The sequence below is a fragment of the Nicotiana tabacum genome, chromosome 5 (genome assembly GCF_000715075.1).
Source record: "Nicotiana tabacum cultivar K326 chromosome 5, ASM71507v2, whole genome shotgun sequence".
In the NCBI taxonomy this organism is placed as follows: domain Eukaryota; kingdom Viridiplantae; phylum Streptophyta; class Magnoliopsida; order Solanales; family Solanaceae; genus Nicotiana; species Nicotiana tabacum.
The window spans coordinates 161876890-161902092 of record NC_134084.1 but is presented as its reverse complement, the minus strand read 5'-3'; the positions used below and the strand labels follow the sequence as shown (position 1 = coordinate 161902092).

Sequence of the window (25203 nt, the reverse complement as noted above, 5' to 3'; positions counted from 1 at the left end):
TGAGGACAAAACTTCCTCTTTCAGTGTGGGGACATGCTGTTTTGCATACAGTAGCACTTGTGCGCATAAGGCCAACCAGTTATCATAAAGTCTTCCCATTACAATTGGCTTTTGGTCAGGAGCCAAATATTTCCCATCTAAGAATTTTTGGATATGCAGTATACATTCCAATTGCTCCACCAAAACGCACAAAGATGGGTCCCCAAAGAAGGTTGGGAGTATATGTTGGTTATGAATCTCCTTCTATTATTAAATATTTGGAGCCTATGACAGGAGATTTATTTACAGCCAGATTTGTTGATTGTCATTTTGATGAATCAGTTTTTCCAACATTAGGGGGAGAAAATAAACAACTAGAAAAAGAGATAGATTGGAACGTATTATCTCTATCTCATTTAGATCCTCGCACAAATCAACGTGAACGAGAAGTTCAAAAGATCATTTATATGCAAAACATTGCAAATCAATTGCCAGATGCATTTACTAACCTTCCACGGGTTACTAAATCGCATATTCCAGCTGTAAATGCTCCAATTCGAGTTGATGTTCCAACTGGACAGTATGATGATGCACATGAGTCTAGGCCACGCCTTAAACGTGGTAGACCAATTGGTTCCAAGGATAAGAATCTTCGAAAAAGGAAAGGAGCAAATGATCAAGTTGATCATAACATAGCAATTGATAAAACCTCACAGGAGGTTCTAATGCCTGAAAATGATAAAAATGAAGAGATATCAATAAGTTATGTCTCTACGGGAAAAAGGTGGAACCGAAATAACGTTGTTGTTAACAACAATTTTGCATATAATGTTGCAGTTGAAATAATGCAACAAGATGAGGATCTTGAGCCAAAATCTGTCGATGAATGTAGACAGAGAAATGATTGGCCAAAATGGAAAAACGCAATTCAAACGGAATTGGCTTTACTCGAAAAACGTGAAGTTTTCGGACCAATAGTCCGAACGCATGAAGGTGTCAAGCCAGTGGGTTGCAAATGGGTTTTTGTGCGAAAACGAAATGAGAAAGGTGAAGTCGTAAGATATAAAGCACGACTTGTGGCACAAGGATTTTCGCAAAGGCCTGACATTGATTATATGGAGACATATTCTCCTGTGGTAGATGCAATTACCTTCAGGTATCTAATAAATCTGGCAGTCCATGAAAAACTTGATATGCGGTTGATGGATGTTGTCACAACCTACTTATATGGCTCACTGGACAATAAAATTTTTATGAAAATCCCTGAAGGATTTAAAGTTCCTGAAGCACATAAAAGTTCAAGAGAAACTTGTTCAATAAAGCTTCAGAAATCCTTATACTGATTGGAGCAATCAGGGAGGATGTGGTACAATCGCCTTAGCGAGTATTTGCTAAATGAAGGGTACAAAAATGACCCTATTTGCCCTTGTGTCTTTATTAAGAGGTCTGGATCTGAATTTGTCATCATAGTTGTGTATGTTGATGACTTGAATATCATTGTCGCTTCGAAAAAGCTTCCAAAGGCTGTAGAGTGTTTGAAGAAAGAATTTGAAATGAAAGATCTTGGTAAGACAAAATTTTGTCTTCGCCTCCAAATTGTGCATGTACCAAATGGAATTTTTGTCCATCAATCAACATACACCGAAAAGGTTTTAAAGCGATTTTACATGGATAATGCACATCCATTGAGTACCGCAATGGTTGTGAGATCGCTTGACATAAATAAAGATCCATTTCGACCTCAAGAAAATGATGAAGAGCTCGTTGGTGATGAAACTCCATATCTTAGTGCATTTGGGGCACTGATGTATCTTGCCAACAATACTCGATCAGATATTGCTTTTGCAGTGAGTTTATTAGCAAGATTCAGCTCCTCTCCAACAAGAAGACATTGGAATGGTGTTAAGCATATATTTAGATATTTTCGGGGAACCATAGATATGAGATTGTTTTATTCTAATGAATTCAAGTCAGAAATGATTGGCTATGCCGATGCAGGTTATTTGTGTGATCCACATAAAGCCCGATCTCAAAGAGGCTATTTGTTTACATATGGAGGTACTGCTATATCATGGCGTTCAATGAAACAAACAATAGTTGCCACATCTTCAAATCATGCTGAGATAATAGCCATTCATGAGGCTAGTCGAGAATGTGTTTGGTTGAGATCAATGACTCAGCATATTCAGGAAATGTGTGGTTTTCTTATGAAAACAGATAATCCAACTACACTATATGAAGACAATGCTGCATGCATTGCTCAACTGAAAGGAGGATACATCAAAGGAGACAGAACAAAGCACATTTCACCAAAGTTCTTTTTTACGCATGATCTTCAACAAAATGGTGAAATTAATGTTCAACAGATTCGTTCATGTGAAAATTTGGCTGATCTGTTCACTAAGGCATTACCAACCTCAATATTTGAGAAGTTGAGACATAAGATTGGAATGCGTCGTCTTCAGGAAATAAAGTGATGTTTTCATGAGGGGGAGTAAGATACGCGTTGTATTCTTTTTCCCTTAGCCTAGGTTTTGTCCCACTGAGTTTTACTGGTAAGGTTTTTAACGAGACAACAAATAAAGCGTATTACAGATATGTGTACTCTTTTTCCTTCACTAAGATTTTTTCCTTACAGGGTTTTTTCTTAGTAAGGTTTTAACGAGACACATTATCTATGGACATCCAAGAGGGAGTGTTATGATAAATATCACATTATGGTGGATGTCTACTCTTCTTCCATGATTTTCATCTCAAATGCTTAATGACATATTTTGTATGTTCAATGACATATTCCATGACATATTTTCTTCACTTTTTATGCCTATATAAAGGCCTTGTAATAGATAGGAAAATACACACAATTAAAGAAGAAAATCTCTTCCTTTTCTCTATCTTTATTTTTGTTCATGTTTTATTAAATTGCTTTTATTTCTTGTTCATGTTTTACTAAATTGCTTTTATTTTATAACATTAATCTCTATGTACCTAATTCATTGTCTATACTTTTCAGGATTAGTGGTGCAGGTGGAGGTGACCAAACAGAGGCGCGACAAATGGCCTTAGGATATCACAGTCACGATATTCACTATAAAGGCCTAAAAATTTCGATGGATAAAGCATTATTGCATATATATATATATATACATCAAAAAACATTAATAAATATTTATATTCATTAAAGAAATTGATATATCATTTGTTATATAAGGGGTTACACCATTAGAGGAGAAACTCTTTTTAATAAGTCATTCTTAGTTATAGAATTATAAATGAAGTTTGAGAAGAAAAATTATAGGTTCAGAAAAGTCCAAAAACAGAAATGGAGAACGGGGAAAATTTTAAAAGGTGGGGGGTTGGGGGGGGGGGGGGAATCATAATAAAAATAAGTCGCATATATTTTATGCGATGTATGCGAAGACTTCAAATATGAAACATTTAAACACTTCAAGGACCAAAATGAATGTCTTCCAGATCTTCATATTGATTTGTTCCTCAGTTATTTCAAGAATCATAAAAGAGAAAGCCAAAACCAAGATCTCCAACACTCGTACTCACAGACTGTACATTGGTTCACCATTATTTTCCCCAAATGGGTTCTCTTTTTCTACTACAAAAAGCTTTAGGACAACTCAGTTGTCTTTTACGAGGCTGTTGCTCATAACTATCGGTTGGAAGATGTTCTTAGAAAGCTTGCAGATGTCAGTAAAAAGTTCTTCCCAAGTACTGATGAAGAGGTGTCGTCGTTACTGCCTGATTCGGCCTTATATTATATCACTCACAAAGTTGCTGATTGTGCCACATTGTGCAGTCTATGATGTCAGAAATAATCAAAATCGAATATGATGAACAAAATGTCAATAAAAAGTTTGCCTTCGATGATTTTACTATAGCATCGCTCAAGGCTAAGAATGGCAGTAATTTTGTACAAGTGCCTACTTTTGTTGAAGTGATATCAGCTGTGATCTGGAAATGTGCCATGGCTGCTTCAGGGAATGGGAGAAGATCGTTCCAGTTGGTGCATAGCGTAAATATAGGAAAGAGGTTAGTCCCTTCATTGCCAAACCATTGTGTAGGAAATGTTGGCAATTCATGTAAAGGTGAGAATGATGACTCTGATTTGCTCACTTTTCTAAAGTTCTTCTTTCGTCTTGTTTAATTGTTCCTTTTATTTTATTTGGCATGCTGAAGTGTGTTTGTTGATGATGTCCATCTCATTGAAGAAGTATTAGGCATGTGCCTAATAAGAGTTTTCTTTGGTTTGGTAGCCAACCTTGTTGACTTGGTTTGGTTGGTAGCCAACCTTGTTGAATTTCTTTGGTTTGGTAGCCAACTTTGTTGAATTGTGAAAAATGTGTGTAAATTGTCAAATATTGTAGGCTTTAGAGGGTGAAGCTTTGGCTATAAAAGGAGAGCTTCAACTCTCATTTCTTCACACCAACAAAGAGAGAAAGAAAGAGTGAGGTTTCACAGACAAGGTATAAGAAAATAGTCTGTGAGGAAAATAGAGAGTGAGCGATATTGTAGTGAGGTGGGAATATCAAAAGAGGGTTATTTCTTTTGAGTGTTGTAGTGGTCTTTGGAGTATTTATCTCCGACCTACAAAGTGTAAAATTCCTTACTATAGTGATATCAGTTGCTCCTCTCGGGGTCGTGGTTTTTTTTCCCTTATTCAGAAGGGTTTTCCACGTAAAAATCTTGGTGTCATTGTTACTCTTTTATTCTTGTTAATTACCGTATCTCGGTGCTACATTATTATTCCGCTTTATTACCGTGAATATTATTTTGGCAAGGGGTTTATTCCCAACAACTGGTATCAGAGCACAGGTTCTGCTCGTTCACTGAAATACTATTCACTGTCGGTAGTACTATACTTGGTGAAAAATAAAAATGTCCGGAGTAAAGTACGAGGTAGCAAAATTCAACGGAGATAACGGTTTCTCAACATGGCAAAGAAGGATGAGAGATCTGCTCATCCAACAAGGATTACACAAGGTTCTAGATGTTGATTCCAAAAAGCCTGATACCATGAAAGCTGAGGATTGGGCTGACTTGGATGAAAGAGCTGCTAGTGCAATTAGGTTGCACTTATCAGATGATGTGGTAAATAACATCATTGATGAAGACACTGCACGAGGAATTTGGACAAGGTTGGAAAGCCTATACATGTCCAAAACGCTGACAAATAAATTATACCTGAAGAAGCAGTTATACGCCCTACACATGAGTGAAGGTACGAATTTTTTGTCACATTTAAATGTGTTTAACGGACTAATCACACAGCTTGCCAACCTCGGAGTGAAAATCGAGGAAGAAGATAAAGCCATCTTGCTATTGAACTCGTTGCCATCTTCGTACGATAATTTGGCAACAACTATCCTGCATGGTAAGACTACTATTGAGTTGAAAGATGTCACATCGGCTCTTCTACTCAATGAGAAGATGAGAAAGAAGCCTGAAAATCAAGGACAGGCTCTCATCACAGAAGGTAGAGGCAGGAGTTATCAAAGGAGTTCGAACAACTATGGTAGATCCGGAGCTCGTGGGAAGTCAAAGAACCGATCCAAATCAAGAGTCAGAAATTGCTACAACTGTAATCAACCAGGTCACTTCAAAAGAGATTGCCCAAATCCAAGGAAGGGCAAAGGTGAAACCAGTGGCCAGAAGAATGACGACAACACAGCCGCCATGGTGCAAAATAATGATAATGTTGTCCTCTTTATAAATGAGGAAGAGGAATGCATGCACCTGTCAGGTTCAGAGTCGGAATGGGTGGTTGACACAGCGGCATCTCACCATGCCACACCGGTAAGAGATCTTTTTTGCAGATATGTAGCAGGTGATTTCGGCACAGTGAAAATGGGTAACACAAGTTACTCAAAGATTGCGGGGATTGGTGACATTTGTATCAAGACAAATGTCGGATGCACATTGGTTCTAAAGGATGTGCGGCATGTACCTGATTTGCGGATGAACTTGATCTCGGGAATTGCTTTAGACCGAGATGGATACGAGAGTTATTTTGCAAATCAAAAGTGGAGACTCACTAAGGGATCATTGGTGATTGCAAAGGGAGTTGCTCGTGGCACGTTGTACAGGACAAATGCAGAAATATGCCAAGGTGAATTGAACGCGGCACAAGATGAGATTTCTGTAGATTTATGGCACAAAAGAATGGGTCATATGAGCGAGAAGGGATTGCAGATTCTTGCCAAGAAATCACTCATTTCTTATGCCAAAGGTACAACTGTAAAACCTTGTGACTACTGTTTATTTGGTAAGCAGCATAGAGTCTCATTTCAGACATCGTCTGAAAGAAAATTGAATATACTTGATTTAGTATATTCTGATGTTTGCGGCCCAATGGAAATTGAATCAATGGGCGGTAACAAATATTTTGTTACTTTTATTGATGATGCTTCACGAAAATTATGGGTTTATATTTTGAAAACCAAAGATCAGGTGTTTCAAGTTTTCCAGAAGTTTCATGCTCTAGTAGAAAGGGAGACGGGTCGAAAGCTAAAGCGTCTCCGAAGTGACAATGGAGGTGAGTACACTTCAAGGGAATTTGAAGAGTATTGTTCAAGTCATGGGATCAGACATGAAAAGACAGTTCCTAGAACCCCACAGCACAATGGCGTAGCCGAGAGGATGAACCGCACCATTGTGGAGAAGGTGAGAAGCATGCTCAGAATGGCTAAACTGCCAAAGTCATTCTGGGGTGAAGCAGTTCAGACAGCCTGTTACCTGATCAATAGGAGTCCATCAGTTCCGTTGGCGTTTGAAATCCCAGAGAGAGTCTGGACCAACAAGGAGGTGTCCTACTCGCATCTGAAGGTGTTCGGTTGCAGAGCTTTTGCACATGTACCAAAAGAGCAGAGAACAAAGCTGGATGATAAATCTATTCCCTGCATATTTATCGGATATGGAGATGAAGAGTTCGGGTACAGACTGTGGGATCCTGTAAAGAAGAAGGTCATCAGAAGTAGAGATGTAGTCTTCCGAGAAAGTGAAGTTAGAACTGCTGCTGATATGTCAGAAAAGGCGAAGAATGGTATAATTCCTAACTTTGTTACTATTCCTTCTACTTCTAACAATCCCACAAGTGCAGAAAGTACGACCGGCGAGGTTGCCGAGCAGGGGGAGCAACCTGGTGAGGTTATTGAGCAGGGGGAGCAACTTGATGAAGGTGTCGAGGAAGTGGAGCACCCCACTCAGAGAGAAGAACAACCTCAACCTCTGAGGAGATCAGAGAGGCCAAGGGTAGAGTCACGCAGGTACCCTTCCACAGAGTATGTCCTCATCAGTGATGAGGGGGAGCCAGAAAGTCTTAAGGAGGTGTTGTCCCATCCAGAAAAGAACCAGTGGATGAAAGCTATGCAAGAAGAGATGGAATCTCTCCAGAAAAATGGCACATACAAGCTGGTTGAACTTCCAAAGGGTAAAAGACCACTCAAATGCAAATGGGTCTTTAAACTCAAGAAAGATGGAGATGGCAAGCTGGTCAGATACAAAGCTCGATTGGTGGTTAAAGGCTTCGAACAGAAGAAAGGTATTGATTTTGACGAAATTTTCTCCCCCGTTGTTAAAATGATTTCTATTCGAACAATTTTGAGCTTAGCAGCTAGCCTAGATCTTGAAGTGGAGCAGTTGGATGTGAAAACTGCATTTCTTCATGGAGATTTGGAAGAGGAGATTTATATGGAGCAACCAGAAGGATTTGAAGTAGCTGGAAAGAAACACATGGTGTGCAAATTGAATAAGAGTCTTTATGGATTGAAGCAAGCACCAAGGCAGTGGTACATGAAGTTTGATTCATTCATGAAAAGTCAAACATACCTAAAGACCTATTCTGATCCATGTGTATACTTCAAAAGATTTTCTGAGAATAACTTTATTATATTGTTGTTGTATGTGGATGACATGTTAATTGTAGGAAAAGATAAGGGGTTGATAGCAAAGTTGAAAGGAGATCTGTCCAAGTCATTTGATATGAAGGACTTGGGCCCAGCACAACAAATTCTAGGGATGAAGATAGTTCGAGAGAGAACAAGTAGAAAGTTGTGGCTATCTCAGGAGAAGTACATTGAACGTGTACTAGAACGCTTCAACATGAAGAATGCTAAGCCAGTCAGTACACCTCTTGCTGGTCATCTAAAGTTGAGTAAAAAGATGTGTCCTACAACAGTGGAAGAGAAAGGGAACATGGCTAAAGTTCCTTATTCTTCAGCAGTCGGAAGCTTGATGTATGCAATGGTATGTACTAGACCTGATATTGCTCACGCAGTTGGTGTTGTCAGCAGGTTTCTTGAAAATCCTGGAAAGGAACATTGGGAAGCAGTCAAGTGGATACTCAGGTACCTGAGAGGTACCACGGGAGATTGTTTGTGCTTTGGAGGATCTGATCCAATCTTGAAGGGCTATACAGATGCTGATATGGCAGGTGACATTGACAACAGAAAATCCAGTACTGGATATTTGTTTACATTTTCAGGGGAGCTATATCATGGCAGTCTAAGTTGCAAAAGTGCGTTGCACTTTCAACAACTGAAGCAGAGTACATTGCTGCTACAGAAACTGGCAAGGAGATGATATGGCTCAAGCGATTCCTTCAAGAGCTTGGATTGCATCAGAAGGAGTATGTCGTCTATTGTGACAGTCAAAGTGCAATAGACCTTAGCAAGAACTCTATGTACCATGCAAGGACCAAACACATTGATGTGAGATATCATTGGATTCGAGAAATGGTAGATGATGAATCTCTAAAAGTCTTGAAGATTTCTACAAGTGAGAATCCCGCAGATATGCTGACCAAGGTGGTACCAAGGAACAAGTTCGAGCTATGCAAAGAACTTGTCGGCATGCATTCAAACTAGAAGACAGTGCTACCTCCTCTGGATGAATGAGACTGGAGGGGAGATTGATGATGTCCATCTCATTGAAGAAGTATTAGGCATGTGCCTAATAAGAGTTTTCTTTGGTTTGGTAGCCAACCTTGTTGACTTGGTTTGGTTGGTAGCCAACTTTGTTGAATTTCTTTGGTTTGGTAGCCAACTTTGTTGAATTGTGAAAAATGTGTGTAAATTGTCAAATATTGTAGGCTTTAGAGGGTGAAGCTTTGGCTATAAAAGGAGAGCTTCAACTCTCATTTCTTCACACCAACAAAGAGAGAAAGAAAGAGTGAGGTTTCACAGACAAGGTATAAGAAAATAGTCTGTGAGGAAAATAGAGAGTGAGCGATATTGTAGTGAGGTGGGAATATCAAAAGAGGGTTATTTCTTTTGAGTGTTGTAGTGGTCTTTGGAGTATTTATCTCCGACCTACAAAGTGTAAAATTCCTTACTATAGTGATATCAGTTGCTCCTCTCGGGGTCGTGGTTTTTTTTCCCTTATTCAGAAGGGTTTTCCACGTAAAAATCTTGGTGTCATTGTTACTCTTTTATTCTTGTTAATTACCGTATCTCGGTGCTACATTATTATTCCGCTTTATTACCGTGAATATTATTTTGGCAAGGGGTTTATTCCCAACAACTGGTATCAGAGCACAGGTTCTGCTCGTTCACTGAAATACCAAAAGAAGTAGAGACCACCACCTTTTAGAAATCTCTGTCCTCAGTTTTCTTGCTTGAAGTGGTAGCAAACTCGTCAAGACTGTGGCCAGGTTACTGTAACATTGGGAAAAGCCTGCTTACCAACATGGTGTGAAATGGTAACATGATTTCAGTTCCTTTATAACTTTTTGGTATTTATTACTCCTGATTTTTCTCTCCTTGGCGTGCTTCTGATGAAATTCGGTGTACGTGCATAGGTGAGAGACTAAAGCAATAAATGAACAAGTGACTTGTGCCAAAATTACTTTCGCTTTGAAATAAATCAATCAGTTTTTTATATCATGTGGGGTGCGAACAAGCGATACCAGTAAGAGTAAAATAAGGATCAATGTTAAATAGTTTCCAAATATAAAAGTATGTCAATCTTTACGGGATGGACTAAAAGGGAGAGAGTGTCACAATATATCAATAGAGTACTTGATTTGTCTCACTTGTCTACCGAATCAATTGTGTCTATTTGGTATCTATACGTGTTATTCTTTCCTCGCTATCCTGTTAATGGGGCAGATTTTCTTCTCTTTGCTTGGTAGCTAATAAAATAAACGGCAGGAACTGAGAGGCCAAGATTACAAGTGTTTATTTTGGATCCTCAGACTTGCTCCAGACTTGGATGTTGTTCCTATCCATTCTCAAGACATAGCTGCAAAAGATAGGAAGAGACAGATATATCCATGTTAAGACTTCGGAGTAGATACTCTACAATGTGTACTAGCCAATTGATTAAGCAGGTTTTTATTTGATTGGTTTTCAAATATAGTTAGTTTTAGAGGATTCCAGTGTTTGTATATATCTATGTCATCAAATTTCATCTCCTGTCCAGACTGCAATTAAAATACTGATCATGTCTATCAACATTTTGATAAATAACATAATATAATAGTTTAATTAGTACAACATTTTGATAATATAGAAGTTGTGAAGGATAGCAATATGTTGGCACAAGCATGTTTGGAGGGAGCACGGGCAATGGAGCTTCAAAATTAAGGACATGAATTGCTTGCCTAAAAGAAGGCCTGCAATTGCTTTCCGGATGAGCACACCATAAGCCAAAATTAGCAAGTGCTCCATCTCCTGCTCATTGAACTCTGATGATAGTTTAGGGTCAACTGCTTCATGAAAATTTCCCATCCCATAAAGTCTCCAAACCCAATTAACAATGTCTCAATAGGTTTTCTTCCACTAGCTTTTTCTAATGCTACAACACCAAAACTATAGACATATGCTTCCTTGCTAGCTTTGCCAGTGATGTGACATTCGGGGGCCATGTAGCCCATAGTACCAGCCAAAACTGTTGTTTGGGATCCCTTTTCATGGTCAACCAGTCTAGCTAACCCAAAATCCCCAAGTTTGGCATTGAAGTTGGAATCCAACACAACATTACTTGACTTTATGCCCCTATGCAGCACATATTATTTTCATCCTTCGTGTGGATATAGCAATCCAGATGCCAAGCCTTGAGCAATCTTGTATAGTGGTCATGTCAAATGGCGTTTTCCTTTGAAAAGAAAGGAATCTAAGCTCCCATTAGGCATAAATTCATAGACAAGTAGAAGTTCTCTTTTCTCATGGCACCAGCCAATGAGTTGCACCAGATGTCTGTCTTTACCGGCTGATGATCCTCACTTCTGATGCATATTCTTTTATTCCTTGCTTTGACTCCCTTGAAACCCTCTTAACAGCAATATAGGAATTCAATTCCCTGAGCTGTCCTTTATAAACATCCCCTAATCCACCCTCCCCGAACTTTTTTCCTGCACAAAGTTATTCGTACATCTAGCCAACTCAATATAACGGAAATTTTTTGGTCCTGTGCTTCTTTCAAATTCAACAGTCATTTAACCATTAAAGATATCATTACCTTCACCTTCTATCACCTTTTTCTTTCTCCAAAATACAAATCACATCAAGATACATACTGCAACTAAAAGACAACCGCCAGAAACTAATCCAACCACAAGTCTTAACTTGTTTTTTCTTTGTGCATGCTTTGGCTTGGGGTTTGGTAGGTCTACCCATGGATCTGTAGCTGTCATTATCTTCTAAAGAAGCAGAAAAATTCCAAGAACAGATACTTCTTACTGCAAAGAAGTCTCTTGTTGCACCTGTGAAGCCAAAAGTGACCCATTCTGGCAAATATTCCCTCAGATCAAGATTGTAAGATAGGCTCTGCATGACAGTGACAGTAGAATTATCTTTGAAACCAGTGAAGACAACAGTAAGATTTTCTGATGTTGAATTATAGTTAATCCAGACATCAGTTTTCTTACCAGCTGGAATGCTACTAAACCAGGTTACATTAACAACAGATTGCATAGACTTGATATTAATACCTACGTGATCATCCATAGGGTCGTACTCGACATTCTGAAAGGTGTCAAACTCCATGCAACAAAATGATTATTCGATGTATTCAGTTGCTGACTTATCGTAGAAAGGCCAAGGTTGTCACCTGCACTGTCATAAAGAATTCTTGAACCTGCAGGTGCAAGGAAGAAGGCAAGACCATCACTATAACTTGTTCTTCCCTATGAATTGATGCTACAGGAGAAGTGATTAGTGAAATCTGTGACATTTCCAGAGGCCTTGTCCCAAAAATGCAGTGGTTTCGAATATGTGGCTCGACCTATGCTAGAATTTATATCACGATTGAGCAAGTACGTGGTAAGTTGAATTGCACCATTTTCCGGATAAGCATCATGTGCCATCATAACTTAAAGGTAAGTTCTACAGAGCCGTGGTTAGACCGACTATGTTGTATGGGGTGGAGTGTTGGCCAATCAAGAACTCCCTTGTCCAAAAGATGAAGGTGGCTGAAATGAGGATGTTGAGATGGATGTGCGGGCATACCAGGTTGGATAGAATTAGAAATGAAGTTATTCGGGACAAGATGGACATGACCTCTGTGGAGAACAAGATGCGGGAGGCGAGACTTAGATGGTTCGGGCATATGAAGAAGAGAGGCACATATGCTCCGGTGAGGAGGTATGAGAGGTTGGCCCTAGAGGGCCTAAGGAGAGGTAGAGGTAGGCCGAAGAAGTAGTGGGGAGAGGTGATTAGGCAAGATATGGTGTTGCTCTAGCTTACTGAGGACATGAACATGGATAGGAAGGTGTGGAGGTTAAAAATAAAAGGTGAATGGTTAGGAAAGGTAGCCGAGCGTTGTCCTTGTTTGTAACAGTAGCTTTAGTTACATGATTTAGTGTTATTTATGTATTTTTGTGTCTCTTGACTTCTGTGATTACTTGTTGTTGCTTTCGTATCAGCTTTCTGATTGCAGTACCTAGTGTATTTAGTTTTGTATTTTTGTTTCGATTTTCTAATTGGTGTGCTTGTTGTTTCCTTTCCTTTTATTTTTCCTAAGCCGAGGGTCTTCCAGAAACAGTCTCTGCCTTCTTAAAGATAGGAGTAAGGTCTGCGTACACACTACCCTCCCCAGACCCCACTTGTATGATTACACTGGGTTTGTTGTAATATTTTGATCAATATTGGAAGTAAAGTGATTAAAACTGAAGGACTGTGAAGTGGCAAAAGGGATTACCATAAGGGGAAAGATAAGGAATTTGAGAGCAAATAGATATGCAAAAGCACCCATAGTTGGACATAATATTTATTACAGTTTTTTAGACAACTGAAGATAATCATCTATCTATATGCCTATGGTAGATCCTTCTCATTTTCTCATCTTTTCAAGTGCAAAACTAATGATTTCGTCAAGTTTTGCATCCATAAATTTATTGAGATGTATTCATTTCAAACAGATCATATCAAAGCTAGTAAATTTTTAAACACAGGGTAGTTGAAAAGGTCCTAACACTGACTTTCTTTCCCTCTTACAGGAAGCAAGAAGCATTATTTATTCCCTTTCTTTTCACAGGTGAATTATAATTGACTTACCCCACTACCCCCACACCTTTCCTAATTTACTCCAAAGGAAATGAGAAATTTTGAACTTCAGTGGGAGGAATACAGTAAGATTACATGTTTTAGCAGAACCTACATTTAGTGATAATTGCTAGTACAGTTTGTATGTTGAACTTATACTGTTGTGGCAGTCGGAATCTCACATTCCGTTCCCTTTTATTTGAGAAGGTTCTGTTTTGTTCCCTTTTAAGAAGCTTATAAAGATAAAAATTAAGACATTCCCTCCAATCTAATTCCACTCTGAACTATGCAATGCAGCAATTAGATGTTGTCTCTGTCTAAAAAATACAACAAGAAAATGGAAGCTAAACAAATCGTTAAGGTGGAGAATACCACCACTCTTGAAATGCTAGAAATGTTCAGAATTTGCAGTTCTTAAATTTTGTTTCGGTACAACAAATTAATGTAAATTAAAGTACTACTATTCACTGTCCTGAAAAGAAAAAAATAGACTATCAAAGACCAGGTTGAAAAATATGTAGACCTAAGAAATGTTTAACCTATTCTAGTCTTTAGATAGAAGAGATGGAAATTGTTCACTTGACTTGTTTCAGTCCCGACAACAGTCAAAAAGCAAAAGTAGTTGACCATTGACATATTAAAGACTTCTATTTTGTATGCTTTTTACATTGTTTTAACTCATGGCCGGCTAAATGATAAGACCATTAATTAAAGCATTTGGTTTAGACTAAAAAAGTACTGCTTGCTGTTATTGCTTCTTTCTCATATTCTATTGTGCCGAGTGTCTTATCTTAAATAACCTATCTACCTTCACAAGGTAGGAGTAAGGTCTGCGTACATCTTACCCGCTCCAAGTAGAGTCTCACTACGTTTGTTGTTGTTGTTGGTTTAGACTAATAATGTTATAGGTCCCAAAACTTACAGTTTTTATATTTATATTATTAAAAAATTTCAAGTTTCAAGTGCATGGATAAAGAAAGACAAGCTCTACTTCATCTGAAAGACATACTTGTAGACGATTATGGCAGACTCTCTTCATCACGTCAAGTTAAAAGTATCTTAATCTTTCTTATGCTAATTTCTCTGGTCTGATTACTCATCAGATTCGGAACCTTTCACAGTTGCAATTTCTCTAGCTTGATTGGATCTATCTTCCTTCATTGAGATGCCTTGACCTGACTTATAATGTTGATCTCAAAAAAAGCAACCAATTTGTTCTCTTGCTTCTCCATTTTCCTCAGCCAATTCTTTGGCATCCCTTTTCTAGCCTTGATATGTCCTTCATTATCTGTCGCCTTCTTCAGTATATACTTGGGTGTTTAATTCAGTAGCAGACTTACTCATGTAGAGCTTCAGCATAATTACAATCTGCAAAGTGACATACCCGATGCTTTTGGAGACGTGACATCATTTTGGTATATCTTGTTTTAGGTTGGAAATAAGATAAGTGGTCTGTTTCCTGATATTTCATGATTTTTAGCTCCGACTGAATTGACACTGAAAGTAATTAACTGAGTGGCTTCAGTGTAGAATGTTGCAGTCAGCATTCTAGCCCCGTTTATTTAGGCCTTTCAATGAACCAGATTTCTGGGCCATATATTCTCTGATTTTGCAAATTTTCCACATCTGAGAGATATATCTCGGTCGAAATCAGTTCAATTGCCTGAGAGCATTAGGAGCCTTTCCCAGCTAGAGATTTTGTCTCTTCATTCAAGTCATCTTTCCCATTTTGCTGAACTTTGTCACTGTGTCTTTCAATTCTCTCCTGCTGTTAAAGGATTCCACTTTTTTCAAATACTTAATGTTATTACTCATTAAATCTATTCTATCGGCGAGCGAGGAAATAAATGATAGAGTACACAAGTAGAGAAATCAAATATCTTGGCCTGTCCAGACTGCAATTAAGCTACAGTCCATGTCTATCAACATTTTGGTGAATAATATACTTAGTACAAGCTCAGTTCAAAATTCTTCTAAAGTGGATCAGTTTAAAATGAAGGAAAAATTAATGAAAGATTCTTTCCTCCCTCCAATTCAACTTCTAATCAAAGTTAGAATACATCCATTGATCGCAAGTGAGACATTTCTTTAAGAACATAGTATTTTCACTTTTTAATGGAAACTTTGAACAAGAATTGTTGATTCATTCAATTTTACATTCATAAAAAGAGAAACAATAAAGAGTAAGAAGAGCAAAAGTTGGAGACAGCTAGTGAAAGATTGAATGCAAGGTTTTATAGACAAATATCCTTATAAGACAATATCAACGTGAGAATAGAAGTGATGCTGAAGGTGAAGATGTTGCGGAAGCTGCTGTGTTATTTGAAGAATCAGTGTAGTCTCTGTTCACTGAATACTGTATTTCAGTAATCCGAGATCCGTTGGTGTCATATGGTGATGAAAATGAAGCACTTGATAAATGTTGTGATGGACTGCAATATGTTGGAACAGGCATGTTTGGAGGGAGGGTGGGCAATGGAGCTTCAAAATTAAGAACATGAATTGCTTGCCTAATAGAAGGCCTACAATTGCTATCTGGATGAGCACACCATAAACCAACAATTAACAAGTGCTTCATCTCCATTTCATTGAACTCTAATGAGAGTTTAGGATCAGCTGCTTCGTTAAGATTTCCCATCCTATAAAGGCTCCAAACCCACTCAACAATGTTTACTTGACGTTCTGATTCAGCTTTACGGTCAATAGGTCTTCTTCCACAAGCTATTTCTAAGGCGACGATACCAAAGCTATAGACATCTGTTTCCTTGCTAGCTTTCCCAGTGGTGGCACATTCGGGGGCCATGTAGCCCATTGTACCTGCCAAAACTGTTGTTTGGGATCCCTTTTCATGGTCAACTAGTCTAGCTAAACCAAAATCCCCAAGTTTGGCATTGAAATTAGAATCCAACATAATATTGCTTGACTTTATGTCCCTGTGCACCACACATTGCTCCCATTCTTCGTGTAGATATAGCAAGGCCGAGGCCAAGCCTTGAGCAATCTTGTATCTTATTGGCCATGTCAAATGGCTTTTTCCCTTGAAAAGATGGAAATCAAGACTTCCATTAGGCATAAACTCATAAACAAGTAGAAGTTCTCTTTTCTCCTGGCACCAGCCAATGAGTTGCACCAAATGTCTATGTCTTAACCGGCTAATGATCCTCACTTCTGATGCGAACTCTTTTATTCCTTGCCTTGACCCCCTTGAAACCCTTTTAACAGCAACATAGGAATTGGGTTCCTTGAGATATCCTTTATAAACACCCCCGAATCCACCTTCCCCAAGCTTCTCTTCCTGCGCAAAGTTATTTGTACATCTAGCCAACTCACCGTAGAGGAACTTCTTCGGTCCTGTACTTCTTTCAAATTCATCAGCCATGGAACTATCAAAGCTATCATCATCATCTGCATCTTCATCTTCTCTCAACTTCCTCTTTCTCCAAAATACAAACAACACCAAAACAGATACTGCAACCAAAACACAACCACCAGAAACCAATCCAATCACAAGTCCTAACTTACTTTTGCTTGGAGTCTCCTCTGGCTTTGGGATTGGTAAGGCTACCCCTGGATCTGTTATATTGTCATTAATTTCTAAAGAAGAAGTAAAATTCCAAGAGGAGATGCTTTGTAATGCAAAGAGGCCTCCTGTTGCACCTGTGAAGCCAAAAGTGACCCGTTCTGGCAAATATTCCCTCAGATCAAGATTGTGAGAAAGGCTTTGCTGGACAGTGACAGTGGAATTAGCTCTGAAACCAGTGAAGACAACACTAAGATTTTTCGAGGTTGAGTTATAGCTAATCCAGGCATCAGTTCTATTACCATTTGGAATGCTACTAAGCCAGGTCGAATTAACAACAGATTGCATAGAGTTGATATCGATACCTACATGATCACCCTGTGGATCATACCAGTTCTTAAAGGTGTCAAACTCCACAGCAACAAAATGATTATTCGATGTATTAAGTTGCTGAGTATCAATTGTAAGGCCAAGGCTGCCACCTATGGTTGTGTTTTCAGGAATTCTTGAACCTGCAGGCGCGAGGAAGAAGGCAAGACCATCACCATAAGCTGTTCTGCCCTGTGAATTGATGCTAAAGGAGAAGTGAGTCGTGAAATCTGTAAGATTTCCAGAGGCCTTGTCCCAAAGATGCAGTGTCTTGAAATATGTGGCTCGACCTATGCTGACGCCTGAACCACGATCAAGCTGGTTTTTGGTGAGTTGAATTACTCCATTTGCTGAAAAAGCATCTTCCTCATATGTTACATTCTGACCATTGGGATTAAAACTGTCAAAATTGAAGGATAATGAAGTGACAAAAGGGATTATGATAAGAAGAAAAACAAGGTAGTATTTGAGAGCAGATAAAGAGGCAAAAACAACCATAGTTGGATGATATGTTTATCAGATTAATGTTAGACAACTGAAAATGATCATATCTATATGCCTACTGCAAATTGCTGACATTTTCTTATCTTTTCTAAGCGCAGAGAAATGACTTGGTCAAGTCTTACGAACATATAATTAAAATATTTTCATGCCCAACAGCTCATATGAAAGCTGGGAGTATTAAATTTTTGTACACGGGATAGTTGAAATGTCCTTATATTTGACTCCACTTGCTTCTTAGAGAAAGTTCTTAAATTTAAATTACTAAAAAAAATGGTTTGTAACTAATCTAGACAAAAGAGATTGAAATTGTCCGCGCTGAAGACAGTCAAAAAGTGTAATTAGTTGACCGTTGGCATAAAGACTTCCATTTTGTACAAATACATTGGTCTTAAGCTCCCGTTTGACCATAGATTTTGGCTACCTTTTTTAAAAAAAATTGAAAACATTATTTGTTTATGGAGTATGATCAGTTTTTGAATTTTTTTTGGCTGAATAGCCTCGTAGACTTTTATACTTGTTTTGGTTTGTCATTTCGGTCCCTATACTCTATAGAATTTCATCCAGACACTTATAGTTATCAAAATGTACCATTTATACGTGTCAACTTGATAGCCAAGGTGGACAAAATATCAATTGCTTTGAGTCTTAAACATCATTTTTTTCTTCAAAATTTGAAAGACAAGTGTCGCTTGCAATGCTTCTTTTATAATTTTACCCAAACGAGTCTCTTGTGTCTAAATCATAAATTGCTTATTGAGTTTTAGTAATCCTCAAGCTAAACACACAGTTTCTTGAAAGAGAAACAATTGGTGGAGGCTGGAGGGTAGCGGCGATGGGGGTTGGGTGGAAGAGAAAGAAATGAAAAAGATGAAGAGGGAGGAGGAAAGAGAAAATGGAGTGAATTTCAGGGTTTTTTTTTTTTAAAAAAAATAATAGTTTCTGTCGAAAAAATAAATTTTTTTGTAATAATAAATTACGTGCCATATTTTGTCTGATGTGGATATCAATCTCTGCGTGATTGAGCAACACGCATGGTCAAAATAATGTGTTTGGGACCGGGATGACAATCCGGAATCAGTATAATGGTCCCCTATATTTAGCCAATTTTTTTTTCGAGTTTTGAAAAATTGATTTAAGATATTTTTTAGGTGAATTTTTTCTTCCACTCACAAAACTTAAACTTTTTTTTCAAATAAAATGCATGTTCAAATACAACTTCAACTTTCAAAAATTATTTTTTAACACAACTTCAAAAATTATTTTTTCAAGTTTCAACCAAATCTTTTTCCAAACAGTAGCTTATTGTTAGATCCTTTTCTGAAAGCTCACATTGTAAAAGAGGAATACCCTCATTTAATTATGCTATTAGATTTAGTTTAATATATTTCTGGATAGTTATCAGTATATGATCTTGTAAGAATCAACTCTTCAATTGTAAATGAGTGAAACTTCTTTTGGGGTACTACTACTGAAAAGAAACGCCTATATTTAGTCAACTGGCATCAAGTTACACTACCAAAAAGACAAGGCGGCCTGGGTATTCAAAAAATTATAGGCAAAAATATGGCACTCCTTGCAGGCCTAGCTTGGTGTTTTCACCAAAATCCACATACCCTCTGGGCTCATATCTTGCGAGCCAAATATCATCACTCACCAGCACCTCATAGCAAAAACCGGCGCTTCCTTCATATGGAAATCCCTAATTAAAGGCTACACCCTCTCCACACGAGCTTTCAGATGGCAGATAGGTAATGGATCACTAATCAATGTATGGAATGACATCTGTCTACCAAATCACTATTCTCTTCGTAGCCTTATCCAAGGTCCACTAACTTCTTCAGAATCATCCCTAACGGTAAATACACTGCTTCCCCAACGCCAATGGAATACCTCCTCAATCTCATTTCAATTGCCCTCAACCATTCTACACAACAACAACAACAACAACAACAACTCAGGAAAATCCCACAAGTGGGGTTTGGGGAGGGTAGTATGTACGCAGACCTTACCCCTGCCCCAAAGGGGTAGAGAGGCTGTTTCCGAAAGACCCTCGGCTCAAGATAATAAGAAAAACAAGAAAAACAAAAGGGAAAGAATATTAGTTTCACCATAGAGATCATAGGAAAAATAGGAACCTAAAATGCATAAGAAAAATACAAGGCAGAAATGATGGCTAGTAAATAGATCTAGCACCGAAAAGAGGAAATATTAAGACACGACAATGCCCCTAGTAATTTTTGATTAAAACCTTACCAGACTAGGCTCACAATGGAACAAAGTAACGCAAGACTCAACTAGCTCCTAGCCTACAACTGCAATACTCGACCTCCACAAATTTCTATCAAGTGTCATGTCCTCGGAAATCTGAAGTCTCGCCATATCCTGCCTGAACACTTCTCCCCAATACTTCTTAGGCCGTCCTCTACCTCTTCTCGTGCCCTCCACAACCAGCCGCCCACACCTCCTCACTAGAGCATCTGGGCTTCTCCTCATTACATGCCCGAACCATCTGAGCCGCGCTTCTCGCATCTTGTCATCAATGGGAGACACGTGCACCTTCTCCCGAATATCATTTCTAATCTTGTCCATCCTGATGTGCCCGCACATCCACCTCAACATTCTCATTTCAGTTACTTTCATCTTTTGGATATGTGAGATCTTAACAGGCCAACACTCTGCCCTATATATCATGGTCGGTCTAACCACCGCTTTATAGAACTTACCTTTGAGAATACACCTAATCCATAATACATACTTTCCCCAATCCAATCACTGCAACGATACCCTATCCTGGGTTTTTTCTCCCACAAAGGCTTCTCTACTACATCGGCATATAACCTCTATCTCCTCAACGCCTTCCCTGACCAACCGGCCACACCGGACTTACACCGAATTTGGAAGTTAAACATTTTCCCAAAACTCAAAACTTTCCTTTGGCTTCTTCTACTACAACGTCTCCCCACAGCATCCTATCTAGCCAACATTAACATTATTCCAACACCAAACTGCTTTTCCTGTCCACTCCCAGAAATAATGTCACACATATTCTTCCATTGCCCAAATGTGCACCACATTTGGTCATTCTTCAATATCCCCACACCGACTATTCATTTCCCAGCCCGGTTAAAACTTCATTGCGCCACCCCACGGGAATCTTTTACCTATCAAGGTATTAATGTTTCTGCATCGCTCCTGGTTCCTTTTATCCTTTCGCATATTTGAAAAATCAGAAATGAGAACCTTTTTAACAACCTACACCACCCATTGCACCCCCCAACTATCTTATTCCACGTTATCAAATTTTACTTCCTATTTCCCATCCCACCAACAACTCCTCCTACCCCATGTCCAACACATCAAATGGCACCCCCTGGCCACTCCCTTCTTCAAACTTAACACTGACGGTTCCTTCAATCCTTGAACGCGACGCGCTTCTGCTAGAGGAATCATCAGTAACCATCGTGGACAATGGATGAGAGGATTCACTATGCACTACAAGAAAGTTAGGATATGGCGACATTTATTTAGTGACATTTAAGACAAATGTCAGGGAAAAAATTACTTAATGACATTTATGAAATAATGTCATAAAAACAACGACATTTAATACAAAAATATCGTAAAAACAATGATATTTGATACAAAAATGTCGTAATAATAATGACATTTGATATAGAAATTTCGTAAAAACAAAGACATTTGATGCAAAATATCAAAAAATTATGACTATTATTTAAATATCATATTATTAGTAGATAACTACCAATATTACATATAATGTTGGAAAATTTATTATTTTTTTTAATTGCTAAATCTTTCTTTATAGAAGAAAATAAGTCATTCTATATATTTAATTAGTGATAGTAAATGTCGACGAAAAAGTGATTTAAAGTATTGTCATTTAACGATGATGACAGAATAGTGTAAAAAACAATAATGACAGACTTTTGATTATAAATCACAATAAAGAAGAATTTAGTGACATTTAGAACTAAAAAGAAAATTTTACTGCATGTAACTTAAGCTTGATAGACAGATATTAAGGATATTTTAAGACTATTACTGAAAAATAAATCAGGAACTCTTAACTAAGACCTCACTTTAACTCTTTTCTCTCAAAACCCTAACCGCCTCTTACCTTTCCTCAACCCTTTCTCATGATGATTCTTGGATTCCAAGGGAAAGTCCAGATTTCCATCTGCAAAGTCAAGAAAATATGGAATTGGGAAAGGACATCAACAAGGTATTATGAATTTTAGGGTTATTGTCAACTTCTAAGCTGTCCTTTTTTTTCTCAAGAGAGGAGTATTATATTATTTATCTTTTCATTCGTCTATGTTTTAACCAGTTACAAGTTCAACAAGTTTTGATTTATAGATCAGTGACATAGGTTGTGAAACCTGGGTGACGATCTGTTTCAATGAAGGCCTCTTCTAGCCGATCAATTGCCCCTTTTGATGTTACGTTTTCCGGTAAATATGATGCGAAGTTCGATTATTATGGAAGATGTGGTTTCATAAATATTCACTAATTATTCGCCGACACTAATTTAAATGTCGGAAAATTTCCGACAGTTATTTTATATGTAAAATAAATGTCATTTAACGATTTTGTGACATTTATGCGATCAACAGCGACATTTGTCGTCATAACCTTGTTTTCTTGTAGTGATGCCAATTATCTGCTCTACTGTTTTAGAAGCTGAACTACGCGCCCCTACTCTTAGGTCTCCAGATTGCTAAAGACTTAATCTTTCTTCCCTTATAGATTGAAACAGACTCCCATGTACTCATCTCCATGATCCATAATGGGAATGATGCTTACTCACATCTTATGTTTGATTGCAGGCTACTACTACGCCAATTGCAAACAATCACAATTGATCATATCTACCGGGAGGCAAATGGTGTAGCAGACGCACTGGCTAAACATAGCATGACCTTAACTCCTTCTGAAGGCCAATTGTAGTGGAGTCCAATACATTTATGTCTCCCCACCCTTTGTTTTAATTGCTTCCAATAAGGACCATTCAAACACTACTGTAGCACGAATGGTTTCACTTTGTAATAATATTATTATTTAAATTTTAATATATTCGTATCTTTATTAGCGAAAAAAAGGAGTGAAACTGTTCGCCCCTCATCTAAGCTTTAAGGGATTGTTTGGTTATCAGCATGTGATAGAAAAGAATACATAAAAGCGATTATCTCTATTTTTATATGGGGTAGATAATCTCACTTTTTGTCAAATGCGAGATAAAATAATTTCATATTTTATTTCGAAATAGTTATCCCATACGTAAGCAAACAACCCCTAAGTTAGGATTTATGTCCTCTAATAAATAAGTTTTCTTAATGTTTGTTTTTTTAAAAAAAGTTATTCCGAACGCTTTCCACAAGCACTATAAATCCTGCTATATTCGTTAGGCAAGAGGGAAAAAAACACCTTTTTTTTTATATTTGGATCCTCGTCATCTCCATAATTTTCTGCACCGAAAATGGTCTTTTCAGAAAGCACTATTAAAGTGTACGGCCCTAATGGTGCCAAATACTTGCAGATTTTGATTGCACCGGAGACCAAATCGGGATCAGATACTAAGCTAGAGTTTGCACATAAATTTGATTGAAATTTAAAAAATGTTATAAATAGAATTTTATTTATGAGAAATGTCTATATTTAGAGATATTCTAGGGTTCATTACTTGGTGGCTAAGTCACCCTCTCCCTATAAATAAAGGGTTCTATTCTATTGTAATTTATCCCAAAATTCAATAAGAATTACTCTCTTTTTCTTTGCAATATTGTTGTTCTTATTTAATTTTTTTATTTAACGTTATCAGCATGAGACTCTAACCTATTGAGTAGAAGCTTTGGGATTGAGCATAATGATTGTCAATTATTCCATAAACTTCCTTCATGATTAAATTCTGGATTTAACGTAAGTATTTTATTTTATTTTATTTCTCTCTTTTAAATTCTTGAATTCTATAATTTAATTTTAAATACTAGCAAAGACAATAAACTTTGATTATAACTCGAATAGAGTTTGTAAGAAATTATAACCACTCGAAGTGGTAAAATTTCTCTATCTTGCCATGATCAAATTCATGTATGATTGTGGGCAAAGAAGTAAAAACTCGTCCCATTGAATTTGCTTCATTCTCATTCCCTTAAAAGAATGTGATAGCAATATATGATACGTCTGAAAGAAGACAAAATTATTACCATAAAGGTATCAATGGATGTGGACGTGACAATAGACGAAATTATAATCGTCTCATTGTGGTAATGAGAATGATAAGGATTCTCAAAATAATCGTTCACTCTGTGAAAGTAATATTTGTCATCGATTTGACATGAGATTTTGTAAAGCACATATAGATGATTATGATCCATTCATGATGTGAATGTGACAACATTTGATTTATGATACATATTCATTATTGGAAGAATATGAACATGCTAGTGGTAGTGAATATACCACACTCACCTCTAGAGGGAGGTTTGGGATGAAATAAGAAAATAATATCATTATTATGGCATGAATGATCGCTACCCACATACCTGTTGTAGGCCAAAATATTTTTGCAATGTGATTATTAAAGTACAACAGTATTGCAAGAAACAGATCTTACATATAATTTTGACCATAACCATAATGGTATAACTTTCTCTTTAAAAGATATATTCACCATATGGATGTTGCTGAATATGTGGTACTACAAAATTAATTGAGAACTCTGCAAGAGCCAATTATACTATTTTAGAGAAACACAATTGATTACGAATAAGGTATTGTGTTGTAGTAAGTCTCAAAGAAACTTATTCAGTTTCCAAAGTATTCACGAAAGTGGTTGATTATATTGAGACTATAAATAATGGAAAGATTTAATAATTCTATTACTACAAGTTGTAGCGGGGTAATATGTATGTGAAAAATTACCCGCTTTATTCTCCAGTTTGTACTACACAAACAAAAGAATGCCACAATAAAATAGAAGTTTATTGATATAAAAACCCATATCAGAATAAACTTAGAGTTTATTGTTTGCATACGTCATGGTGTAAACTTGAACTTTATTAATATTGATATTTATTCAGTTGGCATAATTGGTTTAGCCATGTTAATTTAAGTATGATGTGGAAAAAATAAAAGAGAATTCACATGGGTAAATATTAAAGAACTATAAAGTTCTTTAAGGATTCTCTTATGTTGATTGTTCTCATTAATTAGTAGACCAACTAAAATTGTGATTGAGTCCCATGAATGCTGGAAATATCAAGTAAAAATAGCACGGTATAGCCAGTTTTCGGACTGGTCATTCAAAAATAGCCAACG

At 37.4% G+C, this 25203-nt stretch overlaps 1 protein-coding gene and 2 pseudogenes across 1 annotated transcript; all 3 read right to left on the bottom strand.

The window, feature by feature from the left end:
* Positions 1-10395: 10395 nt before the first annotated feature.
* Positions 10396-11425, bottom strand: LOC107803617 (L-type lectin-domain containing receptor kinase IX.1-like; annotated as a pseudogene).
* Positions 11426-11450: 25 nt separating this feature from the next.
* Positions 11451-12298, bottom strand: LOC142181291 (seed lectin-like; annotated as a pseudogene).
* A 3171-nt stretch (positions 12299-15469) lies between these two features.
* On the bottom strand, positions 15470-18094 carry LOC107803630 (L-type lectin-domain containing receptor kinase IX.1-like). Its single transcript, XM_016627398.2, has one exon. The coding sequence runs from the start codon at positions 17857-17859 to the stop codon at positions 15736-15738; it is 2124 nt and encodes a 707-aa protein (XP_016482884.2). The 5' UTR covers positions 17860-18094; the 3' UTR covers positions 15470-15735.
* Between the last annotated feature and the right edge of the window lie 7109 nt (positions 18095-25203).